The 15,559-nt window shown below is 45.8% G+C and overlaps 1 protein-coding gene across 5 annotated transcripts; it reads left to right on the top strand.

Moving 5' to 3' along the window:
* Positions 1 to 4,515: 4,515 nt before the first annotated feature.
* Positions 4,516 to 15,146, top strand: satb1a (SATB homeobox 1a). 5 transcript variants are annotated; one of them, XM_019868883.1, is made up of 11 exons: positions 4,516 to 5,063; positions 5,543 to 5,778; positions 6,209 to 6,385; positions 6,752 to 6,878; positions 7,079 to 7,202; positions 7,949 to 8,057; positions 8,482 to 9,014; positions 10,566 to 10,763; positions 12,244 to 12,399; positions 13,297 to 13,494; positions 13,725 to 15,146. In XM_019868883.1, exons 2-11 carry the CDS (start codon positions 5,556 to 5,558, stop codon positions 14,565 to 14,567), a joined length of 2,688 nt encoding a protein of 895 aa, XP_019724442.1. In that variant the 5' UTR covers positions 4,516 to 5,063; positions 5,543 to 5,555; the 3' UTR covers positions 14,568 to 15,146. The 5 variants fall into 5 exon arrangements, with proteins under 5 accessions (XP_019724442.1, XP_019724439.1, XP_019724441.1 ...); XM_019868880.1 differs by having other exon boundaries at positions 4,525 to 5,063; positions 13,698 to 15,146; XM_019868882.1 differs by lacking the exon at positions 4,516 to 5,063 and adding an exon at positions 5,096 to 5,173 and having other exon boundaries at positions 13,698 to 15,146.
* Positions 15,147 to 15,559: the final 413 nt, after the last annotated feature.

Genomic DNA, 15,559 nt, shown 5'->3' with positions numbered 1-15,559 from the left:
TGATGTGTGCCTGTTGGTTGGAGTGGCCTGGAGGTTTTTTGGTGTGTTTTTTAGGTGTGTGAGATTTTATTTATTTATTGCTGAATGTCGGGTTTTTCTGTGCGCATGAGAGATACATATTTGTCGGCCTTACCAAACCTTGAGATTTTATTTATTTATTGCTGAATGTCGGGTTTTCTGTGCGCATGAGAGATATATATTTGTCACCCTTACCAAACCTGAGCATACTATTCTACTGGTTGCGTGTACAGCCAAGCCACGCCGATTCACGAAAGTGTATGTTTTAGCGTTTGTGTGTGAGAGATGCCGGCTGCCGTGTTTGCGTTGGAGACAAAAGGACGTGAATGGGGCGGCGGAGCTCACACGACACTTGCGCGTTTGATAAATGAGTCTGAGCTGCTCCCGTGTGTGCTGTGAGACAAACTGTGCTGCCGCAATCGTGTTGCAGAACAATAGCTACGTCAGAGGCGAAGATGAATGGTGGCTTCCCCCCCCCCAATGTCCCATCAAATGAAGCTTCCGCAGCATCTGCCGATGACCCCGTCTCCTCCTCCTCGAACAGGGGGTTGACATTTTCTTTTTCTTTTTTTTTTTTGCCACTTGACAGCAAGATCATCGCAGAAAATTGATCCCTTATTGTGTATCTGCGAAGCGAAAGGAAAAGCAGGAGTTGTATTCTATACGGTTGCGCTTCCCTTCGTTCAGCTTTGCGTTCAACCTTGAAAGACCGCATTTACTCTTTCCCTTCTATGGGTGGCAATGTTTTACATAATTTTTGGGTGAGGAAAGATGTTGGCTTTCTCACTTAATTAAATTTGAAAAAGGCCAACTACTGTATAACGTTCTCCCATTGCCTCAAAAGCGAAATGGCGTTACCCTGGGGTTCCTCGCTTGTTTAATCGTCAGTATTTCTCATAATGACCAGGAGAGGGCGACATCGTTGCGCCTGATGACTGTGTTGTTTTATAATGATAGCCAAATTGCCGTACTTGCCCCAATTGTCTCAGGCCCGAGCTGGCACAATCTCATCTGCGCATGTTTGAGAATCGAGTTTAAAAAATGACAACCAAACAAACGACCAGGCATTGAATTTTTTTATGAATAGTGGTGTAAAAAGCACCACTGCAAAGCTCCAAGTTCACCCAAAGACCGGGTAAAGTGCTAAAAAGTCCTTCAAATTAACGGATGTGAATCTAAAACAAATACAGTACTGTATACCAGCTAAGGAAAATCTATTTATTTTGTATTATCGACATCATTGTTCATACTGACCAGGAGATAGCGACAATTTATCATTTGCGACAAGCAGCAGAAGAAGGTTGGTTTGGATTGGCGGTCGTGACGTCAGACCTGCAGGTGAATCGGAGACAGGTGTGCACAGGGGGTAGATTGTTAAAAAAAAAAAGTGTACACGGGGGAATTCATCAAGCGCAGAGCATAGGTCCGGCAAGATGGCGGCAGACTCTCAGCTAAGTGGCGCACACACACACGAGTGAATATCGCTTGTTGCCCTTTTTCCACAATGACATTTTGATTGTTGCACGATTTGCACACTTGAGGGACACAACAGCGGTTGATGTTTGAGCACATGACAGCACGTCACACTTCACTTGCCTTTGCCTTTTCTTATTAGCCGATATTTTGTTGTTGGGCACGTGACACTAGTGACTGGATCCTAACCTCCTCAGATGAATCATTGTCACTGACAATCTTTGTATGAGAATTGCTGGTTCTTATTAGCCGATATTTTGTTGTTGGGCACGTGATACTATAGTGACTGGATCCTAACCTCTTCAGATGAATCATTGTCACTGGCAATCTTTGTATGAGAACTGCTGCCGCACAAATGAGTGAACTAGTCTGTGCTGGAGGAGCCTTGCGGAGAAATAAAATGGTGAAAGTTTTTGAAGGAGGTATACTGAAGAGCACGGTTCGTGCACGGCATCCACAAAACAAGCAAGTGGTCAAAATATCATGGCAGACTGCGCCCTCTGCTGCTGATGGAAGGAAATGTAGCTTTGACCAATATCAGTAAAGTTTCGTCATTATTCATCTCTCATGTTTTTGTCATTCTCATCCTATTATGCGAGTGCTTAGGTGTTGTCATGATCGTGTCAGAATTAACTGGCATTAAAAAAAAACAACATTCCGAAGTTTGAAATACATTGCTTTAACAATACTTGTTCGTAGTAAGTAGCTTGCCAACCTAATCATGTTGCAAATATTAAATGCTAACATTAGCCAAAAATGTCCGCCCTGTCATTGCCCACCCTGAAGCTTCTGTTATATTTTGGCGGTTTTCACGCACATTGTCTGACTCCCATTATTATGATGATATTATTTTAATGTGGGAGCTTGACCAATGTGTATTTCAAATGAAAAACACTGAAGATTTTTTTTTTTGGGGGGGGGTTGAAATGGAGACGTCTCAAAGGCACCATATGTCGATAATGAGCTGCTTGCTTGCTTGTTGCATTCTTGGTTATTAGATTCCTGGTTCCGAATTATTTATTTGGATATTTTACTGTTGTTAAATGCAGTTTTATCCATCAACATGTCATAATTATCATTGGGTACATTAAATTAACTCAGGTGAAACCAACATAGTTACAATTCCAACATAATTACAATTCAGATTAAATTCAAATACTGTTAAGAAATGAAACTATGACGAAAATATGAAGTAAACAAATACACTCAATGCTAGGATATAAAATGGGTGTGATGGGTAAGTTGCTAGAATTGCCAAAAAAGGCCCTTTTTTTTATTCCCACCTTTATTCATTTTTTTAGGGGCAACAGCTGTGGCTTATCTTAAGGAAGACAATTATTAGTCACAATTAACAGATGAAAGTGTGACAGAAAAGGTGATTGGACTTTTAAGCTATGGATAAAGTTAATGTGGTCTGATGAGCCAAGAGTCACGCTGTATGGCACCGCTCTCCAATCAATGGTCTTAATGAATGTTAAGGCTACCAGTATGAAAAGTATGCCATTGTGAATCTGTGTTGAAATAGAAGTCCAAAGAAAAACAGGCAAATGCAAGTCTCAAATTTCGCACTGGGTTCAGCAAGCATATCATGACTCTATAACCGCCTCACAGCCTTACCGAACGCAATGAAACTCTAACCTAATTCGGAGAGCTACACGACTGCGCGAATCATCGGGTGTCTCCCGAGACGAAGCTGCCAGTGCTCCGCGTTCGGTGCCATGCACTGGTAACATGCTCAGTGAGCGTGTAATGGCCTTAATTATCATTTAGCGTGCCAGCCTCATTGACAACATATCAAGCCGGTCATAAAATAGCATGACGTGGGAGAGAATAACGGCTACATCTCAACACTCAAGGGGACATTTACGCATATAATGTTAGCATGTAACCCCAAAACAGATACCGCCACACATATACCCCCCCCGCCCCCAAAACAAAACAAAAAAAATCAGTGATGTCTCTTTCTCTCTCTCTCTCTATTTTAGTCACAACGAATGATGTGTAACCAGGCATAGCACGTTCTGGCTGGAGAGGTTGCTAATTCACTTTGTTGAATTAGTCAGAAGTAGTCGAGCGTGCTCTCTCTGCTGAAGCATCTGCGATTGGCCGTACATCAACACACAAACGGAGAAACAAATGGGCTCGTTACTTTATGAAACCTTCACGGAACTTCAAGCTTCTACTTGAGGATTGCAATAGTAGAGGTCTGCGAAGTACATCGCGGCGGTCCGCGAGGACGTCACTGTTCCTCCGGGTCCCCGTGAGCACAAGTCGACCTGCAATCAAGAAAAAATGAAGCCATTCGGTTTCAATGTGACGTTTCAAGGGACAGCGCACTTGCTATGATGACATTTTTGTAAAAGTTGGATGGGCCTAGGAGTGGAGAGAAGGTAGTGTAGTTGCGTCTGACGCAGCGCAGTGCAGTACAAAGACGACTATTGTAGTGTCAACTCAATGCTTTGATACTGTTTCGTAATGTCGAGTGTGTAGTAAAGTATCATAGACATGGAAGAGAATAGTGTAGTACAGTGTACAGTCAAGAATGTTTTGGACTGAAGATCGACTTTTCGATCAACCAACCTCCCGCGATCGACCCATTAAACAAACTCTGAATGGGAAGAATGATAACGAGAAAAGAAATAGCGCAACCGCTCTGATCACAAGCTGCAATCGCAGACTGCTGAGCGCTAACAACTTCCGGTGACGTAGGTCAAAGATTTACCTGTTTTATTTTTTCAATACTTTTTGTGAAAATGAGACTGATAGGATGATTAGGGTGCAGTGTACATTAATACAAAAAAATCTATTTATAACATGCACAAAGACACACAAATGTTTTTTTTTTTCTCCTCTACAGCCCTGGCGATCGACTTGGAACCAGTCCGCGATCTACCGGTCGATCGCGATCGACGTAATGGGCACCCCTGGTCTAGTACAATAACAATGTTTATAGTCAACCTTGTGATGCTTTCTTTGCTGATGCAAAGAAACGCTAAAAAGTGACCGGAAGTGAAAACAACACGTTATCGTACACTAGAGTCAACCTTTGTTTCTCATCCACTTTGTGACCATAAAGAGCCCCAATAGCCTAAAGCCCCCGCCCCCCCCCTCCAAAAAAAAACAAACCCATAAATGTTACTTACGGGCGTGCACAGCATGCTGCAGAATTCAAAGGAAAGAGATTTATGCTCAATCGTCGCATTTTAATACATTTATGGAGCGCGCTAGTGAATTCATTATTACACCATATGTTAATGCAGCTGGTGTGTGTGTGTGTGTGTGTGTGTGTGTGTGTGTGTGTGCGCGAGCATCTCTCTCTCTCTCTCTCTCCCCCTCCCTCCCACCCCCCAGCGTGCACTGTGGTCTTTGGAGGAGAACCAGGAAAACAACTGGCCGTGTGTGCACGCCTATAAATATGAGAAGAGGCTGCAGACTGCAGGCTGAACGCGCACCGCGTATTGTTCTCGGCACGGGCGGGAGAGGACCGAGCCGATCCCCGTCGCGCCCGTCCACCTTCGCGCCACGACGAGGAGCCGAGCGGACGAACGGAGCGATGAGGAGGGTGTTCGGAGGTACAGTCAAACTACTTGGACGTTGTCGACGTTTTCATCGGACGAGCGGCGCTGGTATCGGAGGCGCGATTGTGGCGATATTCTGGGCTCGGGTGTGCGACAGGGAGAGCGTAAGCGACTAAACGGTTGGTTTCGAGTAAACTTTCAGGGATAACATCGACCATGGGACACGTTTGCGCGTGGGTGGGTGCTGTGGCACGAGAGCAGGTTTGTTTTGGAAAATGCTGGCACTTTTCTTGGAGATGATCCCAATCGATGCATCCGAGGGAAGGTCATTAAGTATGGCTACTCGTTCAATTTGAATTCTAATATCGTTTGAAATCTAATCGGAAGCGATAGAAAACCGCGTCAGCAATTTTGCAAAGTTTACAATCTCGCTTGCATGCGTGTGTTTATTTGATGGGCACGAACGGTGACACCCTCCCCCCCTCACCCCCAAGTCCTGGTGCACTCGCCGCAAACGATTTTTGTGTATGCAGCGTGACTCCACAGATGGACCCCCTGTGTCACGGAGCCAAGAAACCAGAGGGCGCAGATCCCAATACAGACCTGAGGCCCCCTCCTGCCAAGATGGCCCGTCTGGAGCAACATGGAGTTGGAAGCACCGTGCAAGAGAGAAGCAAGCAGGCGAGCCCCGGGACTAAAAACCCTTCTTATCTGGTCCAGAAAACCACCACGGGAAGGCATCAGCACAAGAACTCTCATCAGCCAAGAGGTAAAATTTAATAAATTCTGAATTCTAAACACCGGGGGCGGGGACGGTTTCCAAATGTGAAGCAGCACTTGTTCTCAAAGGGGAACTTGAGTAATCATATGTTCTCGTCTGTAATCCAATCAAAATTGCGTTGGGGTGGAATAAGAAGTTAACAGATGAATCCATCCGTTTTCACCTGATCTCAAGGGGGATGCCATTTTGACATTTTACCGCCCCCTGCTGTCGACTGAAATTGATGCGAAAGTGCCCTCGGGCTCGCATTGCAAACGTTCCAGCTCGCCTTTTTTTTTCCCATGACTTTTGCATGCTAAGAGGCAAGATAATTCTTATCTAAATAAATTGGGAGTTTGTTCCAGCGAGTCGATATTTCCCCAAATAAAGCATCCCTGCAAGGTGTTTCAGTCCATTATGTTCTCGACTCCCACGTCAGGAAGCTCACTGCCTGTCTTCTGCGTGGTGGAGCACACGGAGAGTCCCGCGGAGGGAGAGAGGAAAGAAGACCATGCCGAATTTGTCCTGATCAAGAGAGATCTGCTCTTCAACCAGCTCATCGAGATGGCCCTGCTGACGCTGGGATACTCGCACAGCTCTGCCGCTCAGGCCAAAGGTGCAAGACGCACGTCTTATCCTCTTGGATGGTAGCGCTTACACACGTTGCGCGTTAACGGAGCCGATACGGTATGTTGTGCAAGTGTACCTAATGAAGTGTCTAGTGGGTGTTTCCGCAAAGACTTTTCAAACACTCGGCAAAAGTTTTTGTGTCAGGAACAAATCTGGTTGTTTGAAAGCAGAAACTAGGAGACCCGTTGGTTTTGAACCCTCGAAGCGGTCCGCTCAGTGCATCACGGATCGCTTCATTCCAGACTCAGGATCCAGACAAACACGATACGCAATCTAGAAAGAAGACAGGACTCATGTACACTCGCGCTCATCCGCTATCACACAGTAGTGCTTTTTTTTGTGTGTGTGTCAGGTTTGATCCAGGTGGGCAGGTGGAACCCGCTGCCTCTTTCGAGTGTGACGGATTCTCCAGACGCCACCGTGGCTGAGATGCTCCAGGATGTCCACCATGTCATCACCCTTAAAATACAACTGCAGAGGTACGTGGGAAATCCCGATTCCTATTTGTTTTACACGCCGCTTTGCTTTCCGCCGGATTGTTTCATGTCCAAAGAGTGTTCTATAAAATCTTTTTCATTCGATCATGTGACCTTGAACTTGTCAAACTCAATTGATTAGAATGCAAAAGAGGGGAAGCAATCCTACGCCACAACAGACACAAATAATGTCATTTGTCCAGCTGCCCCAAACTGGAGGACTTGCCGGCGGAGCAGTGGACGCACTCGACTGTTCGGAACTCGCTGAAGGAACTTCTCAAGGAAATGAACCAGAGTTCACTGGCCAAGGAGTGTCCTTTGTCTCAGGTATAACATACGCACACAAACCTGTGTGTGTGTGTGTGTGTGTGTGTGTGTGTGTGTGTGTGTGTGCATTTGCACCTATCGCAGACAATAAGACAGACTGTGTGGGCCAATAGTTAGACGGGAAGTTTGGATGCGGTGCCAGATAAGTTGTGAGGGAGTGTGCGCGTGACTGAAATAGACGATCTCTGTCCATCTATTACGATCTCAATTTTTTCTCTTTGTAACGTAGACAACTACGAATAGCGGTAATGATCAACATAATCTGTTAGTCCCCGAAGGTTTAGGACAACCGAGATAAGAGAAATTGCTCGCTATCTCCGATCTTCCTCGTCTTCTTTCCATCTCAGCTGGTGTGAAGATCTGAGATGAGCAAAGTCCTCCCTCCCCCGTCTTCTCTCTCCCTGCTTATTTGCTAGACACAGATTAAAATAAATATGAGAAGATGAAAGGTGTAATCGGATGTAAAGATTGCGCAGGATGGTCTTGAGGGAAAATGGGTGAGTGAGAGAGAGAGAGAGAGAGACCCCCGACTACATGTCTCACGTGCGGTATGTACTGTATGCAGGCACCCATGCACTGCTCACACCCTGATCCGTCTTTATTATTGTCTTTACCTTTGGGCTCTTTTTTTAATAACCCAGACGTGAGTGCATTAATATCAGATACGTGAACATCCGAGCCGCACTGCCGCGCCGACGTGATGCCGACGTGACGAGCGCCCGTTTTTTGTCCTTTCCATGTTTCAGAGCATGATCTCATCCATAGTCAATTGCACCTACTACGCCAACGTTTCAACGGCCAAATGTCAGGAGTTTGGACGATGGTATAAACACTTCAAGACAACCAAATGCAACAGTAAGTCAGTCGCACGTCTCAAAATGAATCGATCGGTACATTTTAAACTTAAACTGGAAAGAAAAAAGTGCACTTTTTGCATTCAAAACAACCAGAAGATTTTGCCTTGAAGGGCGCTAGCGTTGTGCTAAAACAGAGTGGGAAATGCCATAGACAGGCTAACGAATATTCTGTTTAACAATAATCATGAGCCTATATTATGAATCCTGTGTGGGGGGAAAAAAAATGAAATATTACTCCAGTCACAGAGTCAACTACAGAAGTTGCGAAACTCTTCTTCGCTCGTGTCTGAGAAGCCGAGCCAAGTCACACATCGGCTAACAGAGGCTCGAACGGATGATTTGGCGTCTTTCAAGCGGAATCAGTGAACGAGTTAAATTTCTACCACTCGACAGTACATCTTGACTGCACTTTTCTTCACCAGAGATCGACGCTTTCCCAGAGCAGTCGTCGCATCTTTCCAACACGCAGCAGCAGCAGCAGCCGCCCATCAACGGCAGCGCATCCGATCAGAGCTCAAGCCTTCTTTACCTCCACGGAGGGATGGCCAACATGGTGGCCGGAGCCTCCCCTCACAGTATTTGCAACTCCGGGTTGCTCACCCAGACCCTCAGCAGATCTCAGCAGCAAGTCATGACTCAAATCCTAAACCAGCAATACGCCGTACGCCTCATGCTAACGGGACAGGGGCTCTCGCCGGCCTCACAACAATATCTCAACCACGCGTCTGCAGGGAGGGCTCCAGCCAAAGTCTTCCCCAAAGCACCCGATCCCCAAGGCCCTCAGCAGGCCCAAGACGGATCTCATCCGGCCGCGCCGCAACACCAGACGTCAGCCGGGTCGTGTCTGGGGTTGGTTGATGTGCCGAATGACATCTACCACTGCGTGCGTGAGGAAATGAAGAGAGCGGGAATTTCTCAGGCCATCTTTGCGCGAGTGGCTTTCAACAGGACCCAGGTATGCCAGGCGCCGGGAAAGTGAGTTCAGTGCTACTGTTTTATTTCGGTTTTGTTTTGCATGTATTAAAAAAAAAAAAATGAATCTGTTGATTTCATGATCTTATTTATGAAATTTCTACTGCCCCGGTTGGAACCGCGTCTGGAAGGTATGTGGTGGCCTGAGACAGTGCCATCGTGACCCGGGGCCAACGGGCCACCATTAATGTCGGACCCTGAAACATCGATGAGTTTTTTTTTTTTTTCTTTTCAAGCTGTCTTATCATTTTCACTGTCCGACTTCCAAAGCCGCGGTCCGAATTCGCGGCAGGTCAAGGTGAGCCAGAGTTGAACCGAACCGTTACCACTTGGTGCAAGTTCGGGCTGTCGACGGTTGCCATTTCGGTGTGGCCTTTGCCGCAATGCCCCCCCTCCCCCCATTTGCATGTGCAAGCATAGTTGTGCCAGCTCTCTGCAGCAAAAATCTGGTGCCAACACTGAAGCAGCTGCTGGCTACCTAATCACAACCCCTTGGAGAAATCCTTTCTCCTTTCCCACCTCTGCTTTCTTTTCACTCGCCCTCCATTTTGCCATCCTTCACTCTGGCAGCGTTTCTATTCATTTGACCTTTTATTGTCAATCTGTCTTTTCTAATCTTTTCCTGCCCCCCCCACCCCTCACCCCACTCCTCATTTTCATATCCAAATCTCATATCGGCTCTAATATTAAAATGCCACATTTAGCCGAGGCCACTTTACATTCAGCGGCACTCCCAGAGAAACGGGGCTCAAAGGAGGCTTGTTAATATTATTATCGTCATTATCATTTTCATCACAATAAGCAGAGCAAGCTATTATGCATGCCCATGTTTCCCGATTGCCAGCTCCAGGGTGCCCGAGTATCATCCGTACAAGTTTGGCGCCATTCCAAGATGCCATCTCGAAGTGGAAGGGATCGTTTGTCATCTTAAGGCTCCACTCTGTTGGGAAAGGCGGCGGGGGGGTCGTCGGGTGAATCGGAGGATGATACGACAAGCAGGCCTGTTCCCTCCCGAGCTGTCCATCTCTTAGCATGAAACATTTTTCAGGGTGGGGAAAAAAAAAATCCCTCGAATTTGTAGATCAGTTTGATGGCTTGCGCGTCTACTGGAGATACACCCGGAATGATGCGAGCATGCAACTGGCTCACAAGCATGCGCGGCTTTGAAATATTAATCTGCAGAGGGACATGTCCGGTCGAATATGGAGAGCTTCTGGAAAACAAAACAAACCAAAAAAAAAACAACTATCAATTGTACATTGTGATGTTCAAGGAGCCAAGGCAGCCACCCAACTGTTGCGGATTGATCATGTGACTTGCTCCATGTTAGCTTATTGATTGCAAGAGAGGAAACATGACATTCTATTTTTCTTTTGGAATATTGAAAAGGGTTCTTCATTTTTTTTTTTTTAGGGGCGGGGGGCGTGCATTGAATCGATATTCCTAGATTTAAAGGAAGAAGGTCGCGATCGGTTAGCATGTAAATCTCCAACCGACAGTGCGTGAATGAATGTGACACGTTTGTTGACTTTAGGGCCTACTCTCAGAGATTTTACGAAAGGAGGAGGACCCGAAAAATGCCTCGCAGTCTCTGCTGGTCAACCTGAGGGCCATGCACGGCTTCCTGCAACTCCCCGAGGCGGAACGAGAACGCTTCTACCAGGAGGAGAAAGAGCGAAGCCTGACTGGATTCACGCCCAGCTGCAACAACACGCCGCCAAGATGCACTCAGGTCTCACGAAGCCGCCGTGAAAGAACTCTGAAATCGATGCGCAGTAATTACGCCGATGCTTTGCACAAATATTGCCGTGCTCTGGGCTTATTATTTTTTATTTATGTGGTGCCACTGCAATGCGCATACATTACTATCCTGCAGGCTTGATTTTATTCCTTTTTTTTTTATGTTATTGTGTGTAGCTTAAGCTTCGGGTCATACACTTTGTGCCACTGAGATAGCTCAACAAAAGTTAAATCAAAGTCAAGACTCCCGCGATGCAGTTAACAGAAGAAACATCCCAAAGAATGTTTTTTTTTTGTATTCCTACTATAAATTAAAAGAGATGACTCTCACTTTGGCTAAAAAAAAACAAAAAAAAAAAACAAAAAAACAAAACAATTACGGTACTTGTACTTTCATTTATGTCAGCCAAAGGCCTGATTTTTAATTTTTTTTTTGTCCGCACCAAACTGCACCGATGTCTCGCGTGACTAGAATCTAAGAAGACAAATTCAAACTTTCAGTTGGGTGGCGTCATCTTAAGACAAGACCCTCGACCCGCTTGATCAGCACATTAAAATCGTCACTTCGCCCGATTCATTTGAGGTTCCCCATTCCCTGGCTCCGATTGCCATGGCAACCGCCAATTACACATCCAACAAGTGCTTTTTAAATCAGTGAACGATCCGCACACCAATCACCCTTGAGTGAAATTTACTCAGGCTAATTTCTGTGATTCCCCCCGCACCCCCCCCCAAAAAAAAAAACTCAAAGAGGGCGCCAATATTTACAATGCAACTTAAAAATCAAGACTAAAACCGGTTCTTTGGTTCAAACAAAATTGCCTGATGGTCAAACGACACCAGTCGCGATCGAGGCACCGCCATCAAATGGTGTGAAATAGTTTGATCACGATACATTTACCAGCCATATTTCATCACACCTGCAAAATCTGAGTGCAAAGTCAGGCGAGTGAACCGCTACACTATCAGCGACCATTCTAATTTGTAAGTAGACGAGAGCACAATCCGAGTAAAGTTGCGCAACCTCGCGGACAACTTGGTCAAATCCAGTTTCATCAAGCTTGCGACCCCTTTCAACTATTGTCATGAATGAATCCAAATAAAACAATAAAATGCTATTTATGGCCCGTGGGGAGAAGATAAGTTATTCATATGAGACACAAAATTAAAAAAAAAAAAAAAAAAAACTAGTAACCTGGTTTGCCAAGGCTGTTGCAAACAAACCAATTAATTTCGTGAGGATTTGAATTCAACAATGGAGAGGAAAATGACGAGGCTACACATATCTAGTTGTTTTTTTTTTTTTTTAATATATGCCCAAAAGTGGATCCTATCGCCATCCTTGATGCACTTTTTAATTACTTTCTTTTCTCTGGATTGGCCCGCTCCCAGTTTACAACCGCTAATTCCCTTTCCGTGTGGGCACGTATTCAAATCCAATGACGCCCCCCCCCCCACCCTTCTTCTTGCAGGCCAGATTGTCACCAGTTACAACAGACCGAAGTGTGAGGACAGACAGTTGCGTTCTCAACGTCAGCGCCTCCATCTACGAAGAGATCCAGCACGAAATGAGGCGAGCTAAAGTGTCCCAGGCTTTGTTCGCCAAGGTGGCGGCATCCAAGAGTCAGGTACGCCCGCACTGTGAGGGATTTACCGTTTGAAAGAGCAGCGAATTTGCCGAGGAAGGGCCAGGCGACAACAAAGCGGCGGCTGTACTCGATAGAAGACATCCGACCGCTATTGTGTCGAAAGCAATCGCTTTGATCGTCGCACCGACACACTTTCTGCTTCCTATGTATGTCCACATCGACCGTATGGAATCTCCGCGCATGCGCGCGCACTCGTCGTTTCTGCCTGCCCGCAAACAAACGCACCGCAGCACGTACACACAAAGGCATGGTATGAATGTTTATTGTTCTCATATTTTATGGCGGCCCCATAAGCTTGTTATTGCTTTTGTTTTGGCGGATAATTTCCCGCCGAGGAACGGGAGGGAACGTGCTTTCCTTCATTTTTCGTTTTTCCCTCATTCTCTCCTTCAGCTTATTGTCTTCTATTATCAAGATGCATAGAGGTCATTCAGCAGTCATCGTGGTAAAAAGCAGGTGCTCCGACGCCCATTAGGCTCTTTTCCCCTTCGATGGCAATACTTCTATTTACCTCTCTCTCTCCCTCTATCTCGCTCCGTATTAACCGGCTGTTTGGCAAGCACTTCCGTGCTCCCATCTTTTCTGTTCTATCTTCCCCGCGCATCTGGATAGCATTGTGCGCCGGCGTTGGGCGGCGGCCATGGTTTTTGTGCGTCGCCAACGCATTTGTGAGTCGCGGCCAGCCCGTGCAGACTTAGGAAAGTACTATTTTCTGGACTTGCTTCGCTGGAAACTCTTGATTTACACCCGAGATCGATGTTAAGCCGTGCGCGTACCGTATGGGAATGTTCGAAATAGAAAAGGTTGCACAGCACTTTGGGGAGTTTTCCAAATACATGAGAGGAGCTGTCGATTATATGTGGGTCTGTCCCGCAGGGCTGGCTGTGTGAGCTACTTCGTTGGAAGGAAGATCCCAGTCCAGAGAACCGAACACTGTGGGATAACTTGAGCCTGATTCGCCGTTTCCTTAGCCTGCCCCAGACCGAAAGAGATGCGATTTACGAGCAGGAGAGCATAAATCCTGCGCAGAACTGCACTGAGAGACGTACACTCCTCGGCAATGAAAACGTACTGGTAAGGCTCCAAAAATACATCGGCGCCATTTTATATTTACATTTGATCATAGCGGCAAACAATCTGCCTACGACTTTCGCTCTGAATTATTAAATATAGAAAGGTTAAACCTGAAAACATGAATAGAATATTTTAAATCTGTCTTTGTTTTCAAACTCGACAACTCGCTACTTTATTCTACTGATCTTTTCTTCCTCCCCGAGTATCAACGCAACGCTCTGCTGTCTCAGCCACACCATCTGCAACCTCACCAACCCTTGCATCCAGAAGCAGGACCTCATTTGTCACCACGGCAACCATGCACCGCATCGCCCGCCGAGCTGGAGACCGGAAGCAACGGGGGGGTTTTGAGAGTCGGCCTGCAAGGCCAAAGCAATAGCGAGGAATTAGTTGAGGGAGGAGAAGAAGACAATGGCAGTTTTGCGGTCGACTGGAATTACCCGACGAAAGTGACAAATGCCGAAAGTGATGATCCGGAAACTGAAGGTGGAGAAAACATAAAGGAAACAACGATCAAGGAAAAGATTCAAGTGGAGTGGCCATTTTTGAAGGACGATGACGCCGACGGGTTTGGGATTTGTGCCGAGGCACGTCATGAAGGTGAGGTCCAACACGTGGGATTACGAGTGTCCCATGAAGCCTTGGGCATTTTGCAGAGCTTCATTCAAGACGTGGGCCTCAATCCAGACGAGGAGGCGGTCCACACCCTGTCAGCTCAACTGGATCTGCCCAAACACATCATCCGGGGCTTCTTCAATAGCCAAGACCTCGTATCCGGTCGACAGCATGAGCAGGGTCAGCGCTGCAGTCAGATCGTAAAGCACAGACAAGAGAGCCCGCATGGCTGCGCAGACAGGACCACGACAGTGGAAAGAACTGAGCGGCACCAGGAGGAGGAGGTAAAGACTGAAACGGAAGAAACGAATGAGGAAAAAAGACTAATTGTGAGACGTGGCACAATGAACATGATTACTTTAAAAGGGCTGGATATTAGTACTCAGACCCTTCCCACAATGAAGGAAGAAGATGAGACCTACGGTATGTCGAACTCAATTAATAATGTTCAGCCATGAGATGCGTCTCTTCCCTCGCCTTAGTTCGGAGTCCGGATGCATCCTTGCGAGATCAATTTCAGTTGTTTACAACACAGGCTGTTTCTCTTTTTCCCTCTTGTGGTGTATGAACACTCACAAAACTGTTTATGTACTTTGAGTCACATTCCAAATACAGTATCACATTTTCTGACTGTATGTGCAGTTATGATGACCCACAATGTAGCTACTTTTGCCCCCTATAGGCTCAGATAGCATAATCACGAAAAGAACTGTAGCTATCATTTAGCGTTCCCAAAACGTTCAGACCAGAATTGTGTGTCCGTCTCTTATCATGTCTTGCATATTCCTACTCCATTTGTTAAAATTATATGGAAAATGTGCTATGTCGTCCTCCCTCCTCCCTTTTTTTGTATGATTGCCCCTGTTTCAAGTGCAAGTTCTTTTTTTTTTTTAAGATATCATAACATGTCGTAAAATCTTATGACAGCAAGTATACTGCAGTCCTCAATAAATAAACAAGCTGAATGAATCAAGAACATACCAAGTGATCCAAGCAAGAATTATGTTTTGTTAATAATCACAGAATACATCTGATATATTAAAAAAAGTATTCATGAGTACAGGCAGTCGATATTCAGTAAATATTTGGTTGTGAGGTTTTATATTTTCATTGTATACCTGAGGCTACCTCATGCTATAGAGAGCTGCTACTAACTGGCATTGTAGCAAGTTTATTTTTAGGTAGCTAGCTAGGCAGCTAGCTACAGTTGCTCTCTATCTATCTAGCTAGCTAGCTAGCCAGCCAGCCACAGTCACTGTCACGTTAGCCTCCTTTTAGTCTTCTTATAATATAGTCCTCTGAGTTTGTGCAAACCAGTTAGCTCCTGAAAGTCGATGTTTCCATGGTGATACTTTAATCAGGCCAGTAAGGGGTCACAAAAGACTCATCGACAATAATATTAGTAATAATAATAGAGATAATGGCACTTGTGAAATGCAGTGTCTGCAAA

This window comes from Hippocampus comes, unplaced genomic scaffold, assembly GCF_001891065.2.
Source record: "Hippocampus comes isolate QL1 unplaced genomic scaffold, H_comes_QL1_v1.1 scaffold401, whole genome shotgun sequence".
In the NCBI taxonomy this organism is placed as follows: Eukaryota; Metazoa; Chordata; class Actinopteri; order Syngnathiformes; family Syngnathidae; genus Hippocampus; species Hippocampus comes.
This window is presented reverse-complemented; position numbering and strand designations above follow the sequence as displayed.